The sequence below is a fragment of the Cibotium barometz genome, chromosome 47 (assembly GCF_041138505.1).
Source record: "Cibotium barometz isolate CiBa-2024 chromosome 47, ASM4113850v1, whole genome shotgun sequence".
NCBI classification, from domain to species: Eukaryota; Viridiplantae; Streptophyta; class Polypodiopsida; order Cyatheales; family Cibotiaceae; genus Cibotium; species Cibotium barometz.
The window spans coordinates 43,536,827-43,559,822 of NC_141092.1; the positions used below are offsets into that span (position 1 = coordinate 43,536,827).

General features: G+C 40.8%; 1 protein-coding gene across 1 annotated transcript; it reads right to left on the reverse strand.

The window, feature by feature from the left end:
* Positions 1-6,862: 6,862 nt before the first annotated feature.
* On the reverse strand, positions 6,863-8,171 carry LOC147611726 (uncharacterized). Its single transcript, XM_086785028.1, has one exon. The coding sequence runs from the start codon at positions 8,099-8,101 to the stop codon at positions 7,109-7,111; it is 993 nt and encodes a 330-aa protein (XP_086641154.1). The 5' UTR covers positions 8,102-8,171; the 3' UTR covers positions 6,863-7,108.
* Positions 8,172-22,996: the final 14,825 nt, after the last annotated feature.

Here is a 22,996-nt window from a genome sequence, read left to right on the forward strand (position 1 = left end):
AGCCCAAATAATTATAAAGTAGATTTACAATTCAAATTCCAATTAATTCACATTGAGACCAATTTGCAGTTCATCAATCTTGAGTAAATCTTAAAAACGTAGTAGCTTTGCTTCCTCAAATTAAGCTATAGTTTCAAAGTTATAAAATGTAATCTTTTTTAGAGAATCCATCACAAAAAGCATACATGATAAAGTTTGAAAGTTAATAAAGTTTAAATCACTTACTCTATCTATTTATGTAGCCTTTAAAGGCCTTTATCTCTCAAACCATGGCTTGAATCAAAGAGCTTCAAAAAGGAAACGTGTATGATTGTTGAAGCTTTATGTAACCGAAAGAGACCAGAATTGTAATGATGGGAAAAAGAAAGCAAGAAAGATTGCACTCATAATGGAGTACCACATGCACTCAAGGAAGTACCACCATAGCCATAGAAGCATGGAGCTCCAAGAAGTATGATTTCATTAGTAAAAGTGTGTTATGCGCCTAGTTATAATATTCACTTATATACTTGCCCACCTTTTCACACTCATTAATGTTGGGCCTCAATACTTGCCCGGCCATATCTTTGCCCATGGGCTCTCTTTGAGTCTAATTCCAAGCCCCCTTCATTACAAACCATCCCCACCCAAAGGTTTCGTCCTCCTCGAAACCATGTATGGAGAAATGTATGGCTGTTGGGAATCTTCTTGACTTCCCTCATGAATGCGGAAGTACATTTGTTGCAGCTCCAAAAGTGCCTCACACAAAAGAACTCCACATAGAGCTGTCCACTTATTTGATGTACATATGGAATCCTATCTATGATATCCATAAGCCCATGGAGTCTTGTTGAGCGTTGATTGATGAGTGGTGAAATACACCAATGGCCATGGCTGTCCATAGAGTAAATTTGCAGCAATGACACCTTTCATGCCATCATCCTATTCCATGCATATAGTTGTCCAAAGACACCCTACAGCTGTACTTATTTCATGAAGACTCAAGCATAAGGTAATAGGTGGACCACACCAAGTCCCCATCAATAACGTTGACTTCCAAAAATGCTCGATTCAAAAGGAAACCCATCCGCTTCAAATGACAATGCATAGTATCCACCCGGGTCATATGGAAATCCATCTGTTTCAAGTGGCAATGCATGTTGTCCACCCGGATCATATGGAAATGTATCCACATCAATCATCTTTCCATGTATACCAGGATCAAATGGGTAAGAAACATCATGGTTGGAAGTGTCATCACCAATGATCTGTCACCATCAAAGTCCACCCCATGAATCACTTCCATAAACCAAAGCATCATCATCATCATTACCCAAAGCATTTTCCTCATAAATGTCATCATAAGGATCACAATCAACCACATTATTGCTTTCATCCACACCATAATTTTGTGAATCCACATCATGTGCCACATCTTCATGGTCGGCAACCACAAATCCCTCATGCAATGCAACATCATGAAGATCTTCGTAAGAGTTGTCTCCTTCATCAAGTAGAGTCTCATTGCATTCATCTTTATCCATACAATTCTTCCCAAGAAGAGATCCATGCATTTGCTCTTCATCTTTCCCATCAACATTTGCATCTTCATGGCTATCCACCACCACCACTGGTTCATTTTCAGCCATCCATACATGCATTGAAGCCACTTGACATAAATCATTAACATCGCCTTCATCACTTGAAGTGTCCCCATAGAAATGGCTTCCAATAAGAGATGTGGACTGAAGTGAACTAGTAGAAAGCCCATGTATAGATGGAGTAGGCTGTAGAAGAGCTCCACTAACAAAATGATCTCATTAAGAGCAATGTCATTGTCAATATCCATGATGCATTGGACCACTTGCATCATGAACTCCTTGCCTAATTTTTGCACAAATCCACCTATGATCTCCTTCTCCTCAATGTTAGGCAGCACAAAGAAGGAAAGGTACCAATATTCCTTGGCATACTTAGGCAATGAATCCACATATAATAATGGCGTGACATTTTTCCCTAAAGCTCCATTGCTCTTGAGCAGCCACAAAGTTTTGTACCACTTCATAGGCTAAGTTTGCCCAATCCCATTCGTACTCATACATTACTTGCAGCCACCATTGTCTAGCTTTGCCTCCAAATTTGCATGTAGCTTGCTTCACTTTATCTCCCTCATTGTATGGGAATGCACAAAAGTAAGCATCCCAATTGCGAATCCATTCCTTGAGCTATATACAAGTGACTCCTTCCCCATTAAAAGAGAGCAATGCTTATCATACGATCCACAAATTCATCCTTTGTCAAGGACTTTGGTAACTTGGAGTGTATGACCTCATCATACAACCGTGCATACCTATCTTTGTCATCTTCATTGAAAATTATGGCTATTTCCTTTTGTTTTGGGCCTCCATCAAATCTTGTCTGAGAAACATCTTTTGGGTTCTCTTGAAGTGCTGTCTTCATACTTTGAGTGATTCAACCTGAGAAACATCTTTTGGGTTCTCTTGAAGTGCTGTCTTCATACTTTGAGTGTACCCATTGGAAGTTCCCACCTCAATTTCAACATTTCCATGCCGACTAAGCCCACAAGATGATGGATTTGGAAATGACCTTTGTGGTTGTGACCAACCTCTTGTCCTATCAAGGGAAGTGTTAATCTTTTCCACACAACTTTGCACTTCATTTATCCCATCACCAAGCTTCTTGAAGCCCTCATTCATAGCATTGAACATTTGCTCCATGAGAACATTCTTTTGCCGCATATGCTCACTGTTTTGCCTCAAAAGCTCACTATTTTGGAAGCAAATATCCCTTTGTGCATCCTTCGTAGTAGCTTTGGTGATAGTAACCTTTAGCATATCCAAAGTAATGTGCTCCAAAGAAACTTGTGCACTTTCACTTGTGTGCCCTGACATGCCCTCATTCACCATGCGATCACTCATGTCATGTAAAGGCATTCCCTCTTTGTTCACGGTCACCTATGGTACACCAAATTAGGGTTTTTGGTGATACCAATGTCGGAATTGAAAGATCAAAGGCTTTCCATGTTCGTCTTGATGAGGGAAACACGTCTATTACCCTGGATCATGACTTCGAACACCCCTATACCTCACTGTTTTGACTTTTATTTGAAAGTCAACTATGATGGGTTGACCATCCAAACGGTCATGGAATTGGAAACTTGTTGGCTCATAGGGAAGCTCTTTAGTAATGATCTTAAGCTATGTAAACACCTTCAATTCAGTCTGCCCTATTTTTGATTGAATTAGGGTTTTTCAGCCTGACACAGAACTTTCCACTTTGTACCCTGAGATGGTGTCTGAATCAACCACTTGATGGCTAGTTAGAACCGCCTTCAGATGCCCTTTTAAGACTTCCAAAGACCCTTGAGAGATCTTGAGCGAGTTAGGACTAAATTGCACTTCTTTACCCACTGCAGAGTGCAAAAAAAATCACAAAAATTTTGTCGTAGTTTCCCTCGCAATTTGGCCCAAATCTCAATCAAAATGCAAAAGCAAGTGCCCAATATCCACTCATGATATAATGCCCCAAATGATCCTCATCAAAAGGATATGCTTTCTCATGTAACCCTTATGCTTCGACCACTAGTAGCAAACATGGCATATCCAATCAAGTGACCAATGGCTTCCATAGCCTTGGCATGCTTGCAATATAGTCGCTTGTGTGTCGAAGAAGAGCTTTATGCTTGTTGCCGATCTCCCGGCCAACAAGCCTTCCCACCCTCATACTTAGTTCGATTCTAGACACAAGTTGGGGCCAAGTCTTCACATCCAAGTACCTAATCCCCCTCCTTGCCGTTTTACCAAAAGCACACGACAAGGAGAGTTCATGCCATGCTCCCCCCGGGCCTCTCCTCCAATGCCCCGAGGTACCCTCACAAGCATACTAGATACTATGAATTGAAGTGGGATACAAGTGAAGTGTATGTGGATTTAGCTTCAAAAGGATAAGATAGGAGCACTTACAATGTTTTTAGCATGACTCATGCTATTTCATTTCATCATTACAAAGAGCATGTACTCATGCTTTCCCCATTCATCCAAAGTGGTTCCATCACATCAATCACCACAAAAACAACATCCACAGAGCATCCAAAATCATGTGATTCACAAACACAACTCACTGATTTGCATCACTTTAACTCCTTTTGCCTTTACTCCATGGCCCTCATCAATGCACCAATCAATCAATCATATGATGGCAAGTAGACTCCAATTGGTTCAACACCAAAGGAGTGATGTTTGCTTAATGCTTAAGCAAATCAATGGCTCATATGATGCATCCAAAAAATCCTTTCAATGGTAGATGTAATGGCTATACAAGGGCTTCAAAGTCTCATGAGCATTCCCCTCATTGCAATTAGCATGCAAGTAGGCAAACTAATGGCATTCCAAGCATTTAAAATGCAACCATATATCACTTGTAATAAAGCTTCTTAGCAATGGCATTCAACATATAAAATGTACCCTTACTCCATGATTATTGCTTGGTTGTTGAATCCTTGATGCTTGAGATGACTTGAGACATAAAGAGAATGATCATAATAAAGCTAAATTGCAACTCGAAGTCGCTCTTGCGCACAACAAGACTCATGGAAAAAAAGACGTCGAAAACGCTCAATCCGCAGTCTTGGAAGCCTAAATCAACCCATTTAAGCTTGCCTTATTTAGGTTAAGCTTAAAGAAACTCTATCCTTGCTCCCCACGAGCTTGGAATTTGAAGCTCTCCCAAAAACGACGCGCGATGCAGCGATCTCCAACAGCTTTCAAGAGAATTTAATCACGCTTTTCTTCATGGTTTGATTAGAAGGAATACAATGGAAACCCTAGGTAAAGCTTCATTTCAAGATGGAGAAAAACCTATTTCTCAGAGGATCAGCAAGAGAAGAGAGAAAGCATATACCTTTTAATTAAGGTTACTAATCTTAATTAGCAACAAAAATTTTTCTAATTTTGGTCATGTCCCTCAAATTTTGAAGCGATTGCCCTAATTTTTGGTCCACAGTCACCCCCCATAGTCCCTCAAAACATTAATCAAATAAAAAATCCCAAAGAATTCCAGCATTCCACACTCCCCATGCCTTATTTCTTGATCAAGAAATCAATCAAAACAAGAAAATCAAGAAAATTCCTAAGAAATTTCAAGAAAATCAAGAATTTTTAAAAATTTTCAAAAATCTTGGATCAAAGACAAGGCTTTATACCACTGTAATGATAGAGAAAAGAAAGCAAGAAAGATTGCACTCATAATGGAGTACCACATGCACTCATGATGAAGTACCACATGCACTCACGGGAGTACCACCGTTGCCATAGAAGCATGGAGCTCCAAGAAGTATGATTTCATTAGTAAAAGTGGGTTATGCCCCTAGTTACAATATTCACTTATATACTTGCCCACCTTTTCCCACTCGTTAATGTTAGGCCTCCATACTTACCCGGCCATATCTATGTCCATGGGCTCTCTTTGAGTCTAATTCTAAGCCCCCTTCATTACAAAAATATGTCCTATGTCCTATGGGAGCAAAAATATGTCCTATGGGAGCAAAACAAAGCATATGCCATGAGAGATCCTATGATGGTGATATAAAAGCAAAGCAAATAAAAACTCTCTGAGCGCGTGCACAAAGAGAGAGAGAGAGAGAGAGAGAGAGAGAGAGAGAGAACAAATGTTGTTAGACACCACATTAAGAAACTCTATAATGGAAAGCTAGGAATCATCAAGAACCATGTACGTAGTTTTCTTAAACATGTGGATGCTAGGTAATTGTAATTTAATAGGCCTAGTTGTTCTCCAATATGCTTTGCTTCAAATGTATTTGCTCTAATTGAGAATGCATGTACTAAAAATTCAATCGCTACTTCAATTGCTATCTTGTTGACATTTTACACTATTCGGCACACCCAATCTTAGTCCAATTTTGTAATGCAAGCTTAGCCCTCAAAAGGATATCCTATGCATTGCTCTGCTTGGTGGACTTTGGCCCAATTCTATAGAAATATGCACTATACATAATTGTTGAATAAATCATAAAGTACACACAAGCCTTGAAACTGTCTTTCAAAACTTTAATCTCACCTTGTACAAGTCCAACATTTGTCATGGTAAAGTGCGGCCGAGAAAAAAACTACCTTCAAGCATGTCCCATCACCTCATATTAGTTTGCATATTCATTTCTACCATAGAGATATAAAATGGAAAGGTTTACATATGCTCACACATTTTAGGTGAAGCAAAAAGCACCACATTATTCATAGACTACCAAGGAGCCTATCTTAAAAGAAGAACTACCCCTCCGCACCTCTTGATAAAAGCAATCGTCTCATAAATATAAAGCCAATGACAATAGGAGATGATGAAGATAAGCATCTTCTATAGAGAGAGAACGAAGCCTCGAACGCATGCAATGCTTTACTCCCTTGCAAAAGATTGTTGTGACTAGAAATGAGCCTATCTCAAAAACAACAACTCGGGTCTTGAGAAAAGAAACCATCCCATCAATAGAAAGCCAAAAAAAAGGAGATAATGAAGAACAATATCTTCCATAGAGGAGCCAAGGCATGGATGCCATGTTTTACTTGCACTGTGATAAGATCCCATATCAAAGATCCTAAGATGTTGGTGACTTGACCATCCCACATACTACATATTCATGGAACACATCCAAAATCACACCAAAGAAACGTCTAGTCAATGCAAAACATACACACAGATTCAAACCATCCAGAGAAAATCAAACATCACTATGAGTAACTCTTTCACCACACAAAGTTTATAGTATACAATGGTTAGTAGGGGGGGTTTTTTTTTTGTTGTTTCTTTTTCATTTCTGTAGAATAGTTTGCGACCTCTTGTTCTTCAAGGTTCATTTTGGTCTCCTCTCTCTCTCTCTCTCTCTCTCTCTCTCTCATAAAACTTTCACCACACAATGTTTATATTAAACCACACTAGTAACTTTCTAGCAATCTGAAATTTGGGGGGCATGATGGTTGAGTCAAAGGTTATCATGATGCTTGCATCAAAAGGTCATCCTTCACTTGGATGACTGAGCACCATAACACCCTCACTAGCTTGTCTACTTAAAAAAAGGAAAGCCAACTTCAGCTAACAACTAAGCAGTGATTATGGCTGCATCCCACAAAGATGGGCACAGCAAAGAAACCTTAAGAACCTCTTTTACTTGTTTGAACTTGATGTCCTCATCCTCATCTGAATGGTCCATCACCAGCACCTTGTTTCCATCAACTGCAAGGAAGCTTGGATGTCGGTCCATTACCATGGTGCACTCGCAGTCATCGTGCGAGACTTCGTCCAGATATTTGAGCACCTTCTTCCACTTGAGATTCTCGGAATCCAACTTGACAATATTCAAATAGGCTTGTTCCATGTCAAACTCTGCACTGAACAAGGCTTCCTCCAACCCTAGCATGTAAAGGGTATCCTCTTTACCTGCAGCAACAACCTTGTTGTTGGACAATGGCTTTACATCCTTCAGTATGTTGAGCATCCATGCTTCTTCCGTCCATTCATTCGACGAAGGGAAGTAGGAGAAAAGCTTCAAGATTCTGCTCTGTTGAATGTACCCACGCACATACAATCTCCCTCTCCATACAAAGAACACATCGATTGACATCCGCATGGGCATGTCGGCAACAGGGGACCATGTGCCAGCATTGAAATCATACACTTCTGATTCAACTCTAGGGCCAATATCCTCTCCTCCGTAGCCTCCTGCCACATAAAGGCATTCATTCATGACCCCCCATGCGAACTCACCCCTTGCAAATCCCATGCTGGCCCCTTTCTTCCATGTGCCATCCAGGGTGTTAAGGATATGAAGCTCAGATGATGCAGCTTTTACCTCGCCATAGCCAAAGCCTCCTAAGATCATGACAGATGCACGGAAAGAGAGGCAGGCATGGCCTTCAAGGAAGATGCTGTCCCTTACCTGGGGGTTATGGAAGGCGATTTTTCTTCGGGATTTGGAGGCCAGGTCGATTTGGAGGCAGTGGAGGGTGTGCGGCTCCTTGGGGAAGACGGGAACCAAAAAGAGGGATTCCTGGGCAGAGCCGGGCGTTCTCGTGGACGCATCAGAAGACGCCATCGCTGTTCAAGGTGGAGAAACACACAAAGAATGCTGCGATAAAAGAAGCTTTTATAGGTTCCGTAGGGGAACTGCGCAGACGTTCACTTGCGCAGACCTTCGTTTCCGTTACTGGGCCCCATCTAACAAACAACTTGCTATCGCTCCACCCCAGGCCTGTTCACACTACGCCAGCTATGTTTTAACTCTGGGTGGCTATGTTTTAACTCTGGGTGGTCCACTGGCAATGTTTTACCTTTAAATAATCTAAGGTATAATTTCAAGCTGGACTGTTTCAACTCTGGGTGGTCCACTGGCTATGTTTTACCTTTAAATAATCTAAGGTATAATTTCAAGCTGGACTGTTTCAAAGATCCAAGGTTACACCATGGAAATTAGCATGGCTTCTAAGTTCTTATTAAATTTTAAGAATGCCATGTGGGTGATATTAAGTGCTCTCATGAAGCTAAAGATATTTATGTGTATCATAAGCTAAAGATATTTATGTGTAACATAAGCTAGCCTTGTGTTTGAAACCACTCAAAACTATTAGTGATAGTTTTTAAAATGGCTAGTTCGATGGTAGAGAGATCTAGCATAAACAAATATAATGGTTCTTCCCTCTCATTCAATATGGCTAGTTTGATGGTAGAGGGATTTGGCATAAACAGATCTAATGGTTCTTCCCTTTCATCCAAAATGGTTCTTCCCTCTCATTCAATATGGCGCTAGTTTGATGGTAGAGGGATTTGGCATAAACAGATCTAATGGTTCTTCCCTTTCATCCAAAATGGTGGAGTTGTGGAGCACTCAATACCAAGACCTAAAGTTGAGAACTATGGGGTAAAGGGTATATTTGTGTAGATAGCAATATTATTTGCAAGATACAAGTTTGAATGAAAGATGGACATAATAATAGTGGGTCTAGCTGTATTTTGTTGTATAAATTCTATGTCCCTCATGGTTATAGGTCCTCAACAATGTCAAATGCCATACTAGAGAAGAGAGAGTGTTAGTGATGAAAAGAATAGAGAAAGAGTTTAATGAGGGACCCTTCGAGAGGTACCGGCTGTGAACCAAGTTGAGAAGCCCTCTCAAAATGAGTTGCTTCATTCTCTCATTGGGCTATGTTGCAGGTTGTGGTCTCTTCTTATGTGCTAGTTATTATTACAATTGGATGATTTTCTCATCTTGAGGCCTAAGAACTTGAGTGATGGCATCCTCTCTAGTTGCTCAAGTATTCAACAACTCTTCATATTTCTTGTTAGTTACCTCTGCTTGCTGGAGTAAATGTGTGTAATTTTTATATTATGCGAGTGAGGTCAACCTTGATAGTACTAGCTTCAACCTAAGCTGCAAGCATTTGATCTTTTAGATGCATGAGTACCTCTTAATGATACCTCTTAATGATACCTCTTAATGACTCTTAAGGGTCTAGTCCTCCAATGCTCAAATTGCAAGACCAGACCTTTAAAATGCATGAGTACCTCTTAATGGCTCTTAAGGGTCTGGTCCTGTAATGCTCAAATTGAGTATGCATAACTTTTGAGTCTCCCTTTCTGTCTGAAGTTAGGTGATGTGACCTTGTATCTCATTCTCTTATGTCTTCATTTTTGTCTAAAGTTAGGTGAAGCGGCCTTGTAGCTTACTCTCTTGTGTCTTCATTTCTGTAATTCTCTTAAGGTTCTAGTCCTTCTCCTCTTAGGTGGCTTGCAAGTTGTCCTGCAATGTTTTGATTTCTTGTGCATTTGTCTCTCTTTATGTTTGAAGCTGGGTGATGTGGCCTTGCAACTCATTCTCTTGTGTCTTCATTTCTGCAATGCTCTTCTATAGTCTCCTTTGTGGAGTTCAGATCTTCTTCTACATACTTGAACTTTTCTTGCATATAACATCTAGGTTACTTTTTTCCAACTATAGCTATTGTTCATGTGCCTTTTCTACTTCTTGCATCTAGGCCTCTTTACTGATAGCTTTCTTCTGCTCCAACTATGAGATCCCTGTTCCCACCGCGCAATGGATTCGGGGTACTAGCAACGGAAGTAGCACATCTTGCGCGGGGCAGGGTCCCACACTCGGGGCCTCGTCCACAAATATCCGGACAAGAGACTAATCCGTCAGTTTTTCCAAAACTGAACCCGGAAAAACTTTCCTTACCCGGAAAGCACGGGCGATTCCACCAGGATAACTTTTTACTCTAACGTAGTCAAGATCATTACTAATCACGCTGATCCGACTGCACCTATAAAGACACTCGGTCGGATCAAGGAAGAAACTTGCACTTAGATCATTGGGATCAACGCTTTTTTCCCCATCAAGAGGCACAGCCGTTGATTCCTATCCATAGAACAATTACTATCCGGGATTTACTTTATCTATCGTAATAACAAAAATTGAGTCTCGATTTACGAATCCATCAGTCCAGCCTTACCCCATCCAGTCCCATGGGTTAGCCAACCTCCCAACCACTGTAGTGATGGGATCCAATTTAGAATTTGATTTTTGTCCCGGGTACCAAGGAAAAGAGTTCCCAGGCCCCCTAGCCGGATGTTCATGCAAAAATAAAACTAGTCACACCACTTACACACCCAACATGAAATTGCCTTTTTACAGATTCAACCAGTTTTAAAACAATCCTTTAATGAAACCATAGTATCACTGATCACAATCTTCCAAATTATCCAGTTGATTCTTAATTTCCGATCATTCCTTTATCAGAGTATCTATGGCATCATTGGCAACCAGAATGCTCACCACCTGTCCACTCAGCGGTCTTTTCAATAGTTCCTAGCCCATAATATTCGGCAATATAATCACTTATAAAAATCAAGATGGACTCTCGTTGAAGATCAGCAAGATCAACCAACAGATCCATATAAAGAGCCATGGACTTATCCATTGAAGACCAGCAAGGTCAATCAACCAGATCCATGCTCGGTTTCAGAAAACAACTCTTACTCCTTGTTCCAATATCTTCCTCGACGCACGTGTGGGTATCCTAGGCGACCCAGAGCCCGAGCACCGTATGGTCAACACCCTCTAGGATCCTTCGCAGGTGACCTAGTGCTTCACTCATAGGCCGCTTCCTTGGTCCCTCATCCACTGTACCGGAAGCTCACCATTTTAATCGAACCGAGGCTGGTCAAGACCTCGGCCGACTTTGCTACGCGAGACGTCCTCCATTAACTCTCCGTCAGCAGTTGCAACTTTATCAGTAAGGTCTCCACGACCTTAATCACAAGACGGTCAAAATGCTTCCCCAGCATTCTTGACATAAAACAGCCATTTACAAACAGTTTACAAATACAGTTTCTATATTAACTCTCATTTTTCCACATTAACCCAATCTACATGTACATTCACATCCATACATCCACATTTATATGCATACATTCACATCTACATGCATACATCCACATCCACATTCATACATCCACATCTACATGCTCATTCATGCATCCTCATCCATACATCCACATCTACATGCACATTCACATCCATACATCCACATCTATATGCATACATCCACATCTACATGCATACATCCATACACACACATCCACATTCACATCCATACATCCACATTCATGCATCCACATCTACATGCATATATCCATACATACACATCCACATTCACATCCATACATCCTCATCCACATCCACATATACATCCATACATCCACATCCACATTCATACATCCACATCTACATCTACATGCATACATCCACATCTCCATGCATACATCCATATCCACATCCACATTCACATCCATACATCTACCCTAGTTTGGTTATTTTTTTGATTCGGTTTGGTTTCTTTTTTATTTGGTTTGGTTCAAGAGAGAGGAGAGATAAAATATCACATTATCTTTGAGTTTAAAACTCATTCAAGCATGTGAAATATGCACCTCCTTTAATGGACTCCCCTTCCTTACATATGTGTCAAAATGGAATGATTATACCCAAAATATCTCATATTTTTAATATTGCTCATAGTTTTTTACTAATAAACCTTGTACATTTTCAACTCTTCATCTTATGTGAGCATTTACTCATTTTTGGATACCCAAAATATCTCATATTTTTAATATTGCTCATAGTTTTTTACTAATAAACTTTGTACATAGTCAACTCTTCATCTTATGTGAGTATTGAAGGGACTCCCCTTCCTTACATATGTGTCAAAATGAAATCATTATACCCAAATATCTCATACTATTAAAATTATACCCAAAATATCTCATATTTTTAATATTGCTCATAGTTTTTTACTAATAAACCTTGTACATTTTCAACTCTTCATCTTATGTGAGCATTTACTCATTTTTGGATACCCAAAATATCTCATATTTTTAATATTGCTCATAGTTTTTTACTAATAAACTTTGTACATAGTCAACTCTTCATCTTATGTGAGTATTGAAGGGACTCCCCTTCCTTACATATGTGTCAAAATGATTATACCCAAATATCTCATACTATTAAAATTACTCATAGTTTCTTACTAATAAACTTTGTACATAGTCAACTCTTCATCTTATGTGAGCATTTACTCATTTTTGGGTATCTTCTTTTACAAAATTGGATTTATCTCCTTCCCACACATGGATTGATCCTATTGGCTCACAGGAACCTTAATTAGACCATAATCCAAAGATTTCTGAAAATCTAGACCCTTAGACTAAGGTTCTTTATACCCATTTCCAATTAATTCCAATTGCACATTGGAAAGTTCTTTTTGAATTTCTGTTTCAGGGGAACTTATTTTAATAAAATGAAATAATTTTCTATCCAAAAATGTTAAAAATCTGAATATTCTCTCTCTCTAGGTTAAAATAGTTAGAAACAAGGTCTTTTATATTTCTAAAGAGGGATTGATTACAGGGGAAGATGCTGGACATTTTGAGGGGCTGGGGAGGAATCTTACACCAACACCTGATTTTATTTTGAGCCTCTATCTCCCTTTCTCTGAATGCAAACATCAATCTGTCATGAGAGAATTATCCTACTCCAAGTCCTTTATCATTTCTAGTATATCCTTACATCACATAGGCTTCCCTCTCTTGATATTTCTTCTTTGCTTCAATGGATCTGGAAAGGTCTATATCCTTTTTCTTTAGTGATTCCATAAGTATTGTGATTACATATCGATGTAGCATCTAATTTTGCAAACCATGAGGTAAGTTGATAGAATCCCATAATTCGCCACCACCCACCATTGCTCATTTAGCGCACATCAACTTTTAGATACTCTACATAGTACTCATCTATATCTTTGTATTGTACCTCTCGATGTTGTTGGAAAGAGGGTTGCAAGAATGCGCACGCACACACACATACACACACAGTGGAGAAGCTCAAGGGAGCGCACAATGAGATGATAGATAAATAATGAATATGTGTTGTACAAAGATGATAAGTATACCCCAAGATGGCTGTATACTAGTAGAAGGGAAAAAACCTCCTAAAGAGGGAAAAAGTTTCCCGGCTTGTCCTAGTGCGTTCACACACCAGTACCAAATATGGCTACAAATCCCTACTGGGTGTGATGATGTGAACAAGGGGTGAGCTAGCACTAGAAGTACAGAGATGTGCCAAGCTCTTTGGACTGTGATAGGGAGCCCAAACTAGTCCCCAAAGGGGAGTAAGTATAAAAGCTTTGCAAAAAGCTTCAGTGGGGGGAGAGCCTTCATGAACAAATATGTCAAGTTGTCCTGTGTTGGAACATAAGCCAATATAATTTTCCCTACAGAGCATCTCTCCCTAACATAATGATAGTGCACCTCAATATACTTTGTGTGAGCACGAAAAATTGGATTCCACTATAGGGAGTGAGGGCTTGTGATGTGGGTGTGTCCACCCGCTGGAGGAGTTCCCAAATGATGTCCATTTTTTTCCATTTATTCTTAGTTCTGTAAGCATAGGTGGGGGGACTTTTTTTCTTTCAGTGGTCGGCCTATAGGGGAGGCAACTGGCCATGGGGGCCCGCCTAGATGCTGGCAAACAAGGCTAAGCCTGCTGGTCGTAGGGCTAGTGGACTAGGTTATGCATGGACGTGGAGTCCTATAGGGGATGTTGGCTTGTTTAGATAGGGCTGATTGGTTTCCCTTTGGTCATATATATGGGCACCTTGCCCTCCCGACATTATGTACAGGATATAGTGTGTGTATACCAGTTTTCAGCACACCTCTCTTCTCTGGCATTTTTGCGTTTTTTGCTCTCTGTTCTTGGCCTCATTTCCGTTGCACAATTTGACATGGTATTAGAGCTCAAGGTTGCTTGAAGCTTTGGAGACGGTGAGAGCTTGCGTGGTTGCTATGTATGGTGCTGTTTGGAGAGTGATTGGGCCGTATGGGACGTGGAGAAGCGGGTAGAAGGCGGGCGTCATTGTTGGACAACCACCTTGCATGACGATCAGTGAAGATGGTAGTGGCTGAGGACTTGCTAATACCCAAATCAACAATAAGGCGCCTAAGCCAAACAACACACTCAACTACTGTAACTGTAAATGTTGCCTTGTACTCAGTTTCGCAGCTAGAAGTGGCCATAGAGGGTTGCTTTTTGAGCCATGATATATATGAATCACTAAGGCAAAAGCAAAAACCACTCGTGGTGGGGAAACTCGTGTGTCATAACATCTAGCCCAGGTTTGAGTCTGTAAATGCATGCACCTGTGATTTATCCCCCTTGGGGTAAAATCACTCAAAGTTCTCGGTGCCCTTTAGGTAATAAAACACTCGTTTCACAGAATGCCAATGCTTTGTTCTTGAGCTATGCATAAATCTACTCAATATTGAGACCACAAACTAGTGTTACACAAAAAGATAAGGCATCCAACAGCTTCTTGTGATACAAGCTAGCATCAAAAGGGTCACCCGCATCTTCAAGACTTAGTCATAAACTTGGCTTCATAGGTGTAGCCATAGATTTACAATCTTCAAGATTGAACCTCTTTAACAATGTATCTATGTATTTTCTCTATATCATAACAATGCCATCATAACATTGCCAAACTCAATGCCCAAATAATAGTGCAACGGTCCAAGATCTGACATCTCAAAAGACTTCTCTAAATCAGCTATAAAATTTGAAATATGATCTCATCATTAGGACCTGTGTGAGCAGCATGTCATCAACGTATGACACGATGACCAATAAAACATCCTTAGTCTCCTTAATATAGAGTGGGTTGTTGTAAAAATCCTATGCAACCAAGTATGCATGTATCTTTTCATAATGTGCTCTAAGAGCTTGCTTAAGACCATATAAAGCTTTCCTTCAATCTGCATACTTTTGATTCCTAACTTTTCTGAACAAAACCACGAGGCTGAGATACATAGACCTCCTCTCATGAAAATCTCCATTCAAGAAAGCAATTTTGATATCCAACTAACGTACATTCCAACCTTGCTGTGCTACAAATGCAATGATAGTCCGCATGGTAGTCATATGACATGTGGGTACAAAGGTTTCACCATAGTCAATGCCTTTCTCTTGTGCATAACCCTTTGCAAAACAAGCCTATCTTTGTATCACTCAACACTACCATCTGCTCTACATTTGAGGTTGTAAACCCATTTCGTACAAATGGTCATCTTGCCAAGAGGCAGGTCTACCAAATCCCATATACTCAAATTGCATTCTAGTCCCTTGTAAAAACAAAATCATAAAAAATCGTTAGAAGACACCTAACTCAATACGAGAAGGAGGAAAATCACATGCGAAATTGCATTCTGCCAAGCATCCCTGAGAAGCCTACATCTATTCGCTCATCAGGGAGCACCGTTACCAAATCTGGAATGCCCGTTCCTTCTACCTTCTTAAGCCTAATCTGGCAAGATCTACTACCTAATTTTAGCAAAAGCATTAAAATTAGATTAAATGCATTTAATTGGAAAGAGCATTGAAGTGCATTTAATCTAAGGGAATTTTGTACTGTTAGAGGATATCCAAGGTGGCAGTCAGAACTGTAGCCATAAAGCCCATTCAAATTTGGAAAAAGTTTAGTTTGACAATCCCGTGGCTATACGTTCCCAAGTGCACGTCCGTTCCAAAGTTTGCCGCGCCCGCGTCTTCTCTGATCCTAAATCGTCGACGAGAGAAAACGTCCGTTCCAAAGTTTGCCGCACCCGCATCTTCTCTGATCCTGAATCGTCGAGAGCGAACATCCGTTCACTTTTGATTTCGAAGCAAACGCCCATTCCATTATTTTCCTGCGTGTGTATACCCATCGCAATCCTTTTTCTGAAGTGCACGCCCATGGCATCACATTGCCTCACCCATTCCAATCTACACCAAATCGTGAAGGTTTGTTCCTTCTCCTTGAGGAGCGCATGCCTGTTCCAGTTACCACACCATCTCGTACATCGGTTCCTTCTCTCAGACAAGCGAACATCCGTTCCATCTCATCATTTCTGAAGCACACGCCCATGCCGATCAAGCAGCGAACGTCTGTTCCTTCTCCCACTAAAAAACGAATGCCCGTTCAAACAACCTAGTCCTCCTAGAGGAAAAAGACCTTCTTTGGTCTATTATCCACTTGAACCCGCTCCTCCTCAACCCATTCCCCAACTAGCCCCTACCATAATAGGGTTGACACCTGAAATGTTAAGGATAGCCATGGAAATAGGGAGTGGGGTAGCCGCACGCATCTCTCCCCCTGCAAACTACTCAACCCAGACATGAACGAACCAAACCAGCGAACATCTCTAAATTGATCACAAACTTTAATGGAACCGGTGACCCCATTACTACCTAGAGATGTTTAATCAAAATTGCGAAGCATTTGGCCACATAGATGACCAGACTAAGTGTAAGGTCCCTGTCCCCACCACGCAACGACTTAAGGGGTGCTAGCAGCGGAAGTAGTACTTCTTGCACGAGCCAGGGTCCCACACTCGGGCCCTCGCCCACAGATATCCGGACAAGAGACTAATCCATTGGTTCTTCCAAAACCGACCCGGAAAAAACTTCCCTTGCCCGGAAAGCACGGGCGATTCCTCCAATTTTCTCTAACGTAGTCAAAAGCCTTAACTAACTGAACTGATCTGACCGAACCTGTAAGTCTCATAGTTAGATCAGGGAAAAGATTGCACTTGGATCATAGAGACCAATGCTTTTTTCCTCATTGAGAGGCACAGCCGTTGATTCTTTTCCATATAACAATTTTTGTCTGGGATTTACTTCATCTATCGTACCATAACAGAATTGAATCTCAATTTAGGGATCCATCAGTCCAGCCTAACCCCATCCAATCCCGTGGGTTAGCCAACCACCCAACCACTGTAGTGATGAGATCCAATTAAGAATTTGGTTAGGTTTTGTCTCGGGTAAAAGGGAAAAGAGTTCCTAGGCCCCCTAGCCGGATATTCATGCAAACTTAAAACTAGTCACACCACTTACACACCCAATATGAAATTGCCTTTTTCACAGAATCAGCTATCTTTAAAAAAACAATCTTTTAATGAAACCATTGTGTCACTGATCATAATCCTCAAAATCTCCGGTTGAATCCTTATTTCCAATCATTCCTTCATCGATGTACCTATGGCATCATTGGCAACCAAAACGCTCAGCACACCTGTCCAGTCAGGGGCCTTTTTGATAGTTCCTAGCTCATAGTAACCGATAATATATTCACATAACAAAATGGAATCTCCATTGAAGATCAGCAAGATAAACCAACGGATCCATATAAAAGAGCCATGGACTCATCTGTTGAGGACCAGTAAGGTCAATCAGCCAGATCCACGCCCGAATTCAGAAAACAACTCTTACTCCTTGTTCCAATATCTTCCACGATGCACGTGCGGCGACCCAAAGCCCGAGCACCGTATGGTCAGCACCCTCTAGGATCCTTCGCAGGTGACCTAGCGCTTCACTCATAGGCCGCTTCCTTGGTTCCTCATCCACCGTACCGGAAGCTCATCATTTTAATCGAACCGAGGAGGCTGGTCAAGACCTCGGCCGACCTTGCTATGCAAGACATCCTCCAATGACTCTCCGCCACCGTCAGCTGTTTGCAACTTTATCAAATTAGCTCTCCATGACCTCATTCACAAGACGGTCAAAATGCTTCTCCAGCATTCTTGACATAAAACAGTCATTTAAAAACAGTTCAAAAATACAATTTCTATAATAACGAACTCTCGTCTTTCCACATTGCACCACATTAAACCACGTTAATTAATTCCACAACCATTTCATAAGTATTCCTATTCTCATCCAATCTCATCATTTTCATCTCATCTCATCTTTCCTCAATTTAACCTCATCAGATCTCATCCACTCACATCTACCCATATTCACATCACATTTATTCACATCTCATCCATTCAGACCACATCACATTCACTCACATCACATCTCATTCATTTTACCTCACATCTCATTCATTCACATCTATCCCGATTCACATCACATTCATTCATCTCATTCATTTTACCTCACATCACATTCATTCATATCCATCACATTCACTTTCATTCATATCCATCACTTTCATTCATATCCATCACATTCATTCTCATCACCATTATATCACATCACTTCTATCCACATCATATCTCATTCATCCACATCCATCCAATCGTTCTCATGTATGACTACCCGCATTGATCCATCCAATCGTTCTCATGTACGACTACTCGCATTGATCCATACATTCATATCTATCACTTCACATCCACATATATTCATGTCACATCTCATCTCTTTACATCACATCACATTCTTTCACATACACTTCTATATCCATTCCTTACATACACATTCACATCCATTCTTCTCATACACATCCTTATCCATTCTTTCATATACCCATTCACATCCATTCCTCACATACACATCACATCCATTCTTCACATACACATCCTTATCCATTCTTTCACATACTCATTCACATCCATTCCTCACATTCACATCCATTCCTCACATACACATTCACATTCATTATCATCACATACATTCACTCACATCCCATATCATTCATTTACATTGTGATTCATATGACATTACATCTCATCTATTCATTCATCATCTATCTGATTCACATCTTATCTCATCACACTTATCTACCTCTATTTACATCACATCCATCCATCCATTTGCATCTATCTAATTCACATCACATCTTTCCATCCAATCATCATCTATCGAATTCACATCTTATCTCATCATATCTATTCACCTCACATTCTCATCATCTCTATTCACATAACATCCATCCATTCATTCATTCCCAGCTATCCGATTCACATCACATCTCACATCTATTCACCTCACATCTCATCACCTCTATTCACATCACATCACATCCATCTATTCGCATCTATCTAATTCACATCACAAATTCTTAATGAAGAGAAGGGGGAAGCCTTTCCATCAAGGCATAACATCCAATTTCACATTTAAAAAAAATAAGAAATCAGAAAACCATAGAATAGAATTTTAAAAAAAGTAGAATTTCTAACTTACATGGAGTTTTGTAAGCTTTCCTTTGGCTTGAGGGATTGAGGGTTCTACTCTTGCTTGGATCAAGAGTGGCCACCAATTCGTTGTAGAGGAATTAGTCAAAAACAAGTGAATTATCAAAGAATTCAATGTTTTTGGCTCTGGAGGGGAGAGGAGTAGAGTAACAGTGCATAAAACACTATTAACCTTTACAAAGGGGGAGGCTTCTTTTTATAGGAAAAAGTGAGCCTCTAACCAAGCAAATGGATTCTAGAATTTTCCAAATCAGTTTGGTCACTTTTTGACAATTTTTAGGTTAGTTTAGCTTACTTTTTGGATCTAGTTGAAATAGGGGAGAGGAGAGATGAAAATATCTCATTATTTGTGAGTTTAAAACTCATCCACACATGTGATGCCTCCTTCACGAGGGGAATTCCCCACAGTGAGGTGTCAAAAATGCATCATTTCCTCTAAATATCTCTTCTTTTTTAACTAATAACCTTGTCCTTAGTCAACTCTTCATCTTATGTGAGTATTTACTCATTTTTGGAGGATTTTCTTTTATTCTTCAATTTATCTCCTCCCTACATTTGGATTAATCTTATTGGTCCCATAGGAACCTTAATATAAAATTTTTAGAAAATCTGGACCCTCAGGATAAGGTCCTTTTACCTATTTTCAATTAATTCCAATTGCACATTGGAAAGTTCTTTTTGAATTTTTGTTTTAGGGGAAATCATTTTAAACACTAGGAGGATTTTTCTATTCAAAAATATCTCAATTTTGAATTACCTCTCTCTAGATATTTTCTCTCTCTAGGCCAAAACAGGGTAAAACATGATCTTTCTTTTATTTCAGAGAGGGGCATAATTATAAGATCAAAAGGGGAGGTTCTTACACCTATACACCTCAAAAGTTGGAGGGAGGAATCTTACACTAAGATAAGTGCTTTTGGCCTTACCTTGGATAGCAAAGCTAGCCAATGGTTCAGATCTTTGAAGACAAAAGATAGAGAGTCCTTTGAAGCTTTAAAAGAATCTCTCAAAGTGGGGTATTCTCATCAAGGTACCCAATGGATCCCCGTCGAATAATATCAACCAAAATGAGGGTGAAACCATCACAGGGACTACATTCATAGAGTCAAATATCTCCACTCACGTTGTAGCGTTGGAGATAAATTCTCTAATGAGAGATTAATTGGGAGATTTATGGAGGGACTCGATGATATTCCCCTACATAACTCCTTGTTTTCCTTAGACCATACTTCCTTTGAACAATGCTGCAAGAGTGCTTTAAAGTTTGAGTATAACTTAAAGGGAAGATGTTCCCGAAAACTCCACGAAGGCATATCAGAAGCCTCCTTCAAGACCACCAGCACAAAGCCTCACAATAAGGCAAAAGAGTCTACGTCTGGATAAAGTGTCGAGCAATTGGTCGTTGTCCTAATGCAACAAATGACCCAGCAAACATGGAGAACCAACCAAGGCCAAGATCGGGGGGGCCATCCACACCTTTATCCTAGAAGGGAAGTCGTATGGTGCCCGACTTGTCGAGAAAACCATAGTGGCACTGAGTGTCCTCATCTGAGACCCCAACCAAGCCTCTATTGTACATATTGTGTAAAGTGGGGTAATCATGAAATCTCCAATTACTACCACCACAAGGCTGCTCTAGCTTGAGCTCTGCCTTCCTAGGCACTGCCCCCTAATCCCAAGCAACCGCTGGCTTTGCCAGCTCTAGCGCATCATAACGTGCCTCAACCTGGCCAAGAAGTAGCCCAAAGAGGAATTCTTAGGGTACCCACAATGGCCTTACCACCCCTAGTTCTTCCACCTCAACCCCCATTACTCAAAGTCACACCAGTTCCTCAGATAACCCTAACAAAACTCTTTGAGGGTGGGAATGAGGGAGAAATCCTAGAAACTCCCACTTATTAAACCCAGGAGCCAACAAGCCCGCCTTCACAGATCCTAAGTCACTATGTCATGGAGGGTGATCAAATGTACCCTGTATACTTAGCAGCCCCGGTACTGCGGGCTCGAGACATGAGTCAAACAATAAAAAGGCCACCCATGGTAGACCTCACCGAGTGGCTGAGTGTCCCAACTAGAAGTGGCAAGTGCCCTTGCAGGTGCTTCCACCCCAGCTCCATTGTGTGTGGGGTGTGGTATTGATCACCTTTATAAAGACTATACCGCTGAGACCGGAATCCTCTAGAAAGGCTCATGAAGCTAATCCCAGCACCATCCTTAACCTACTGAGTGTTAGAGATTGTTTCATTTGAGAAGTCCCTCTCAACGCAGTGACCAGGCTACAAAACAGGCAAAGGGCCGTGGCACATGCTACAGCACAGGCATCAACCTCACAAAGTCAGGGTCAAGCAAGAGCCCCTAAACAAGCATGAGCAACTCGGTGCTTCACGAAAGAAAGCCACCAAGGTTGGGAAGGGAGAAAGCTAAGTGATTATCAAAAGCGGTTCAAAATATGGCACAACAACTCATTCGTCAACTTCTTCATCTGAAGAAGAAGATATGCTACATGCCGCCGCCCAAGCCAAAGAACACATTGACACCCGTCAACAACCCAAAAATCTTATGAAATATCCAAATACTATTGAGGAAAAAGAAAGACTCTTGGCCGCCCAAGAGTTAGTTCGTGAGTGCCAAGCTTAGTTGGAAGCTGATCCTCCTACTGCCTACCTTGAACCATGCCTGTCTATCTCAAACCAGAGACCTGCGGGATGATGCTCAAGTATATCCTTGCAAGCTTCTAGACCAACAACTCCCGCAAGAGTTAACAGAAGCAAAAGCTACCCCCAGCAGGGAGACAGAGTGGTTGAATATCTTAGAAACTTGGGAGATGAACATCATAGGGGAACAAATGCAGAAATCCATTTTCCCATCCCATACACCTCAAAAAAACTTAAGACAAAGCAAACCCGACCTTTCTCAAAGGATAGCCTCCGTTCCAAGAGACATTGCAGGTCTCTCTTCTTTCCTCTCTTCTCAGGTCCAAATCCCTATCGGCACCCTGCTCCAAGGTAGCCCAAGCCTATGGAATAACCTGAAAAAAGACTGGATGGAGGGACATCTCAGAGCAGGCATGCACGAAACCATGGAGTCCGACAGCTCTGATGAATATGAGGAAGAAGAATTCCACATACCTCTTAAGGTAAAAGGGACTCCTACCATTCAAGTGAACAAGCTCCGACAATACTTTGAAGGTGATGAACTTAATGCGGCTTTGCCCATAACCTTTGATGGTGGCCACCAAGTCATAGCAGTCTTAGATTGTGGAGCTGGAGTGAACCTTGTAACCAAGCAATGCTAGGAGAAATGGGGAGCACCTGCTTTGGATAACACTCGATTGCTAGTTAAACTCACTTGATGGAGCCACCGCTAGACCCATTGGTTTACTAAGGGATCTTAAAATTAAGATTCTTGGAACCATTTGCCGCCGCCACACCTT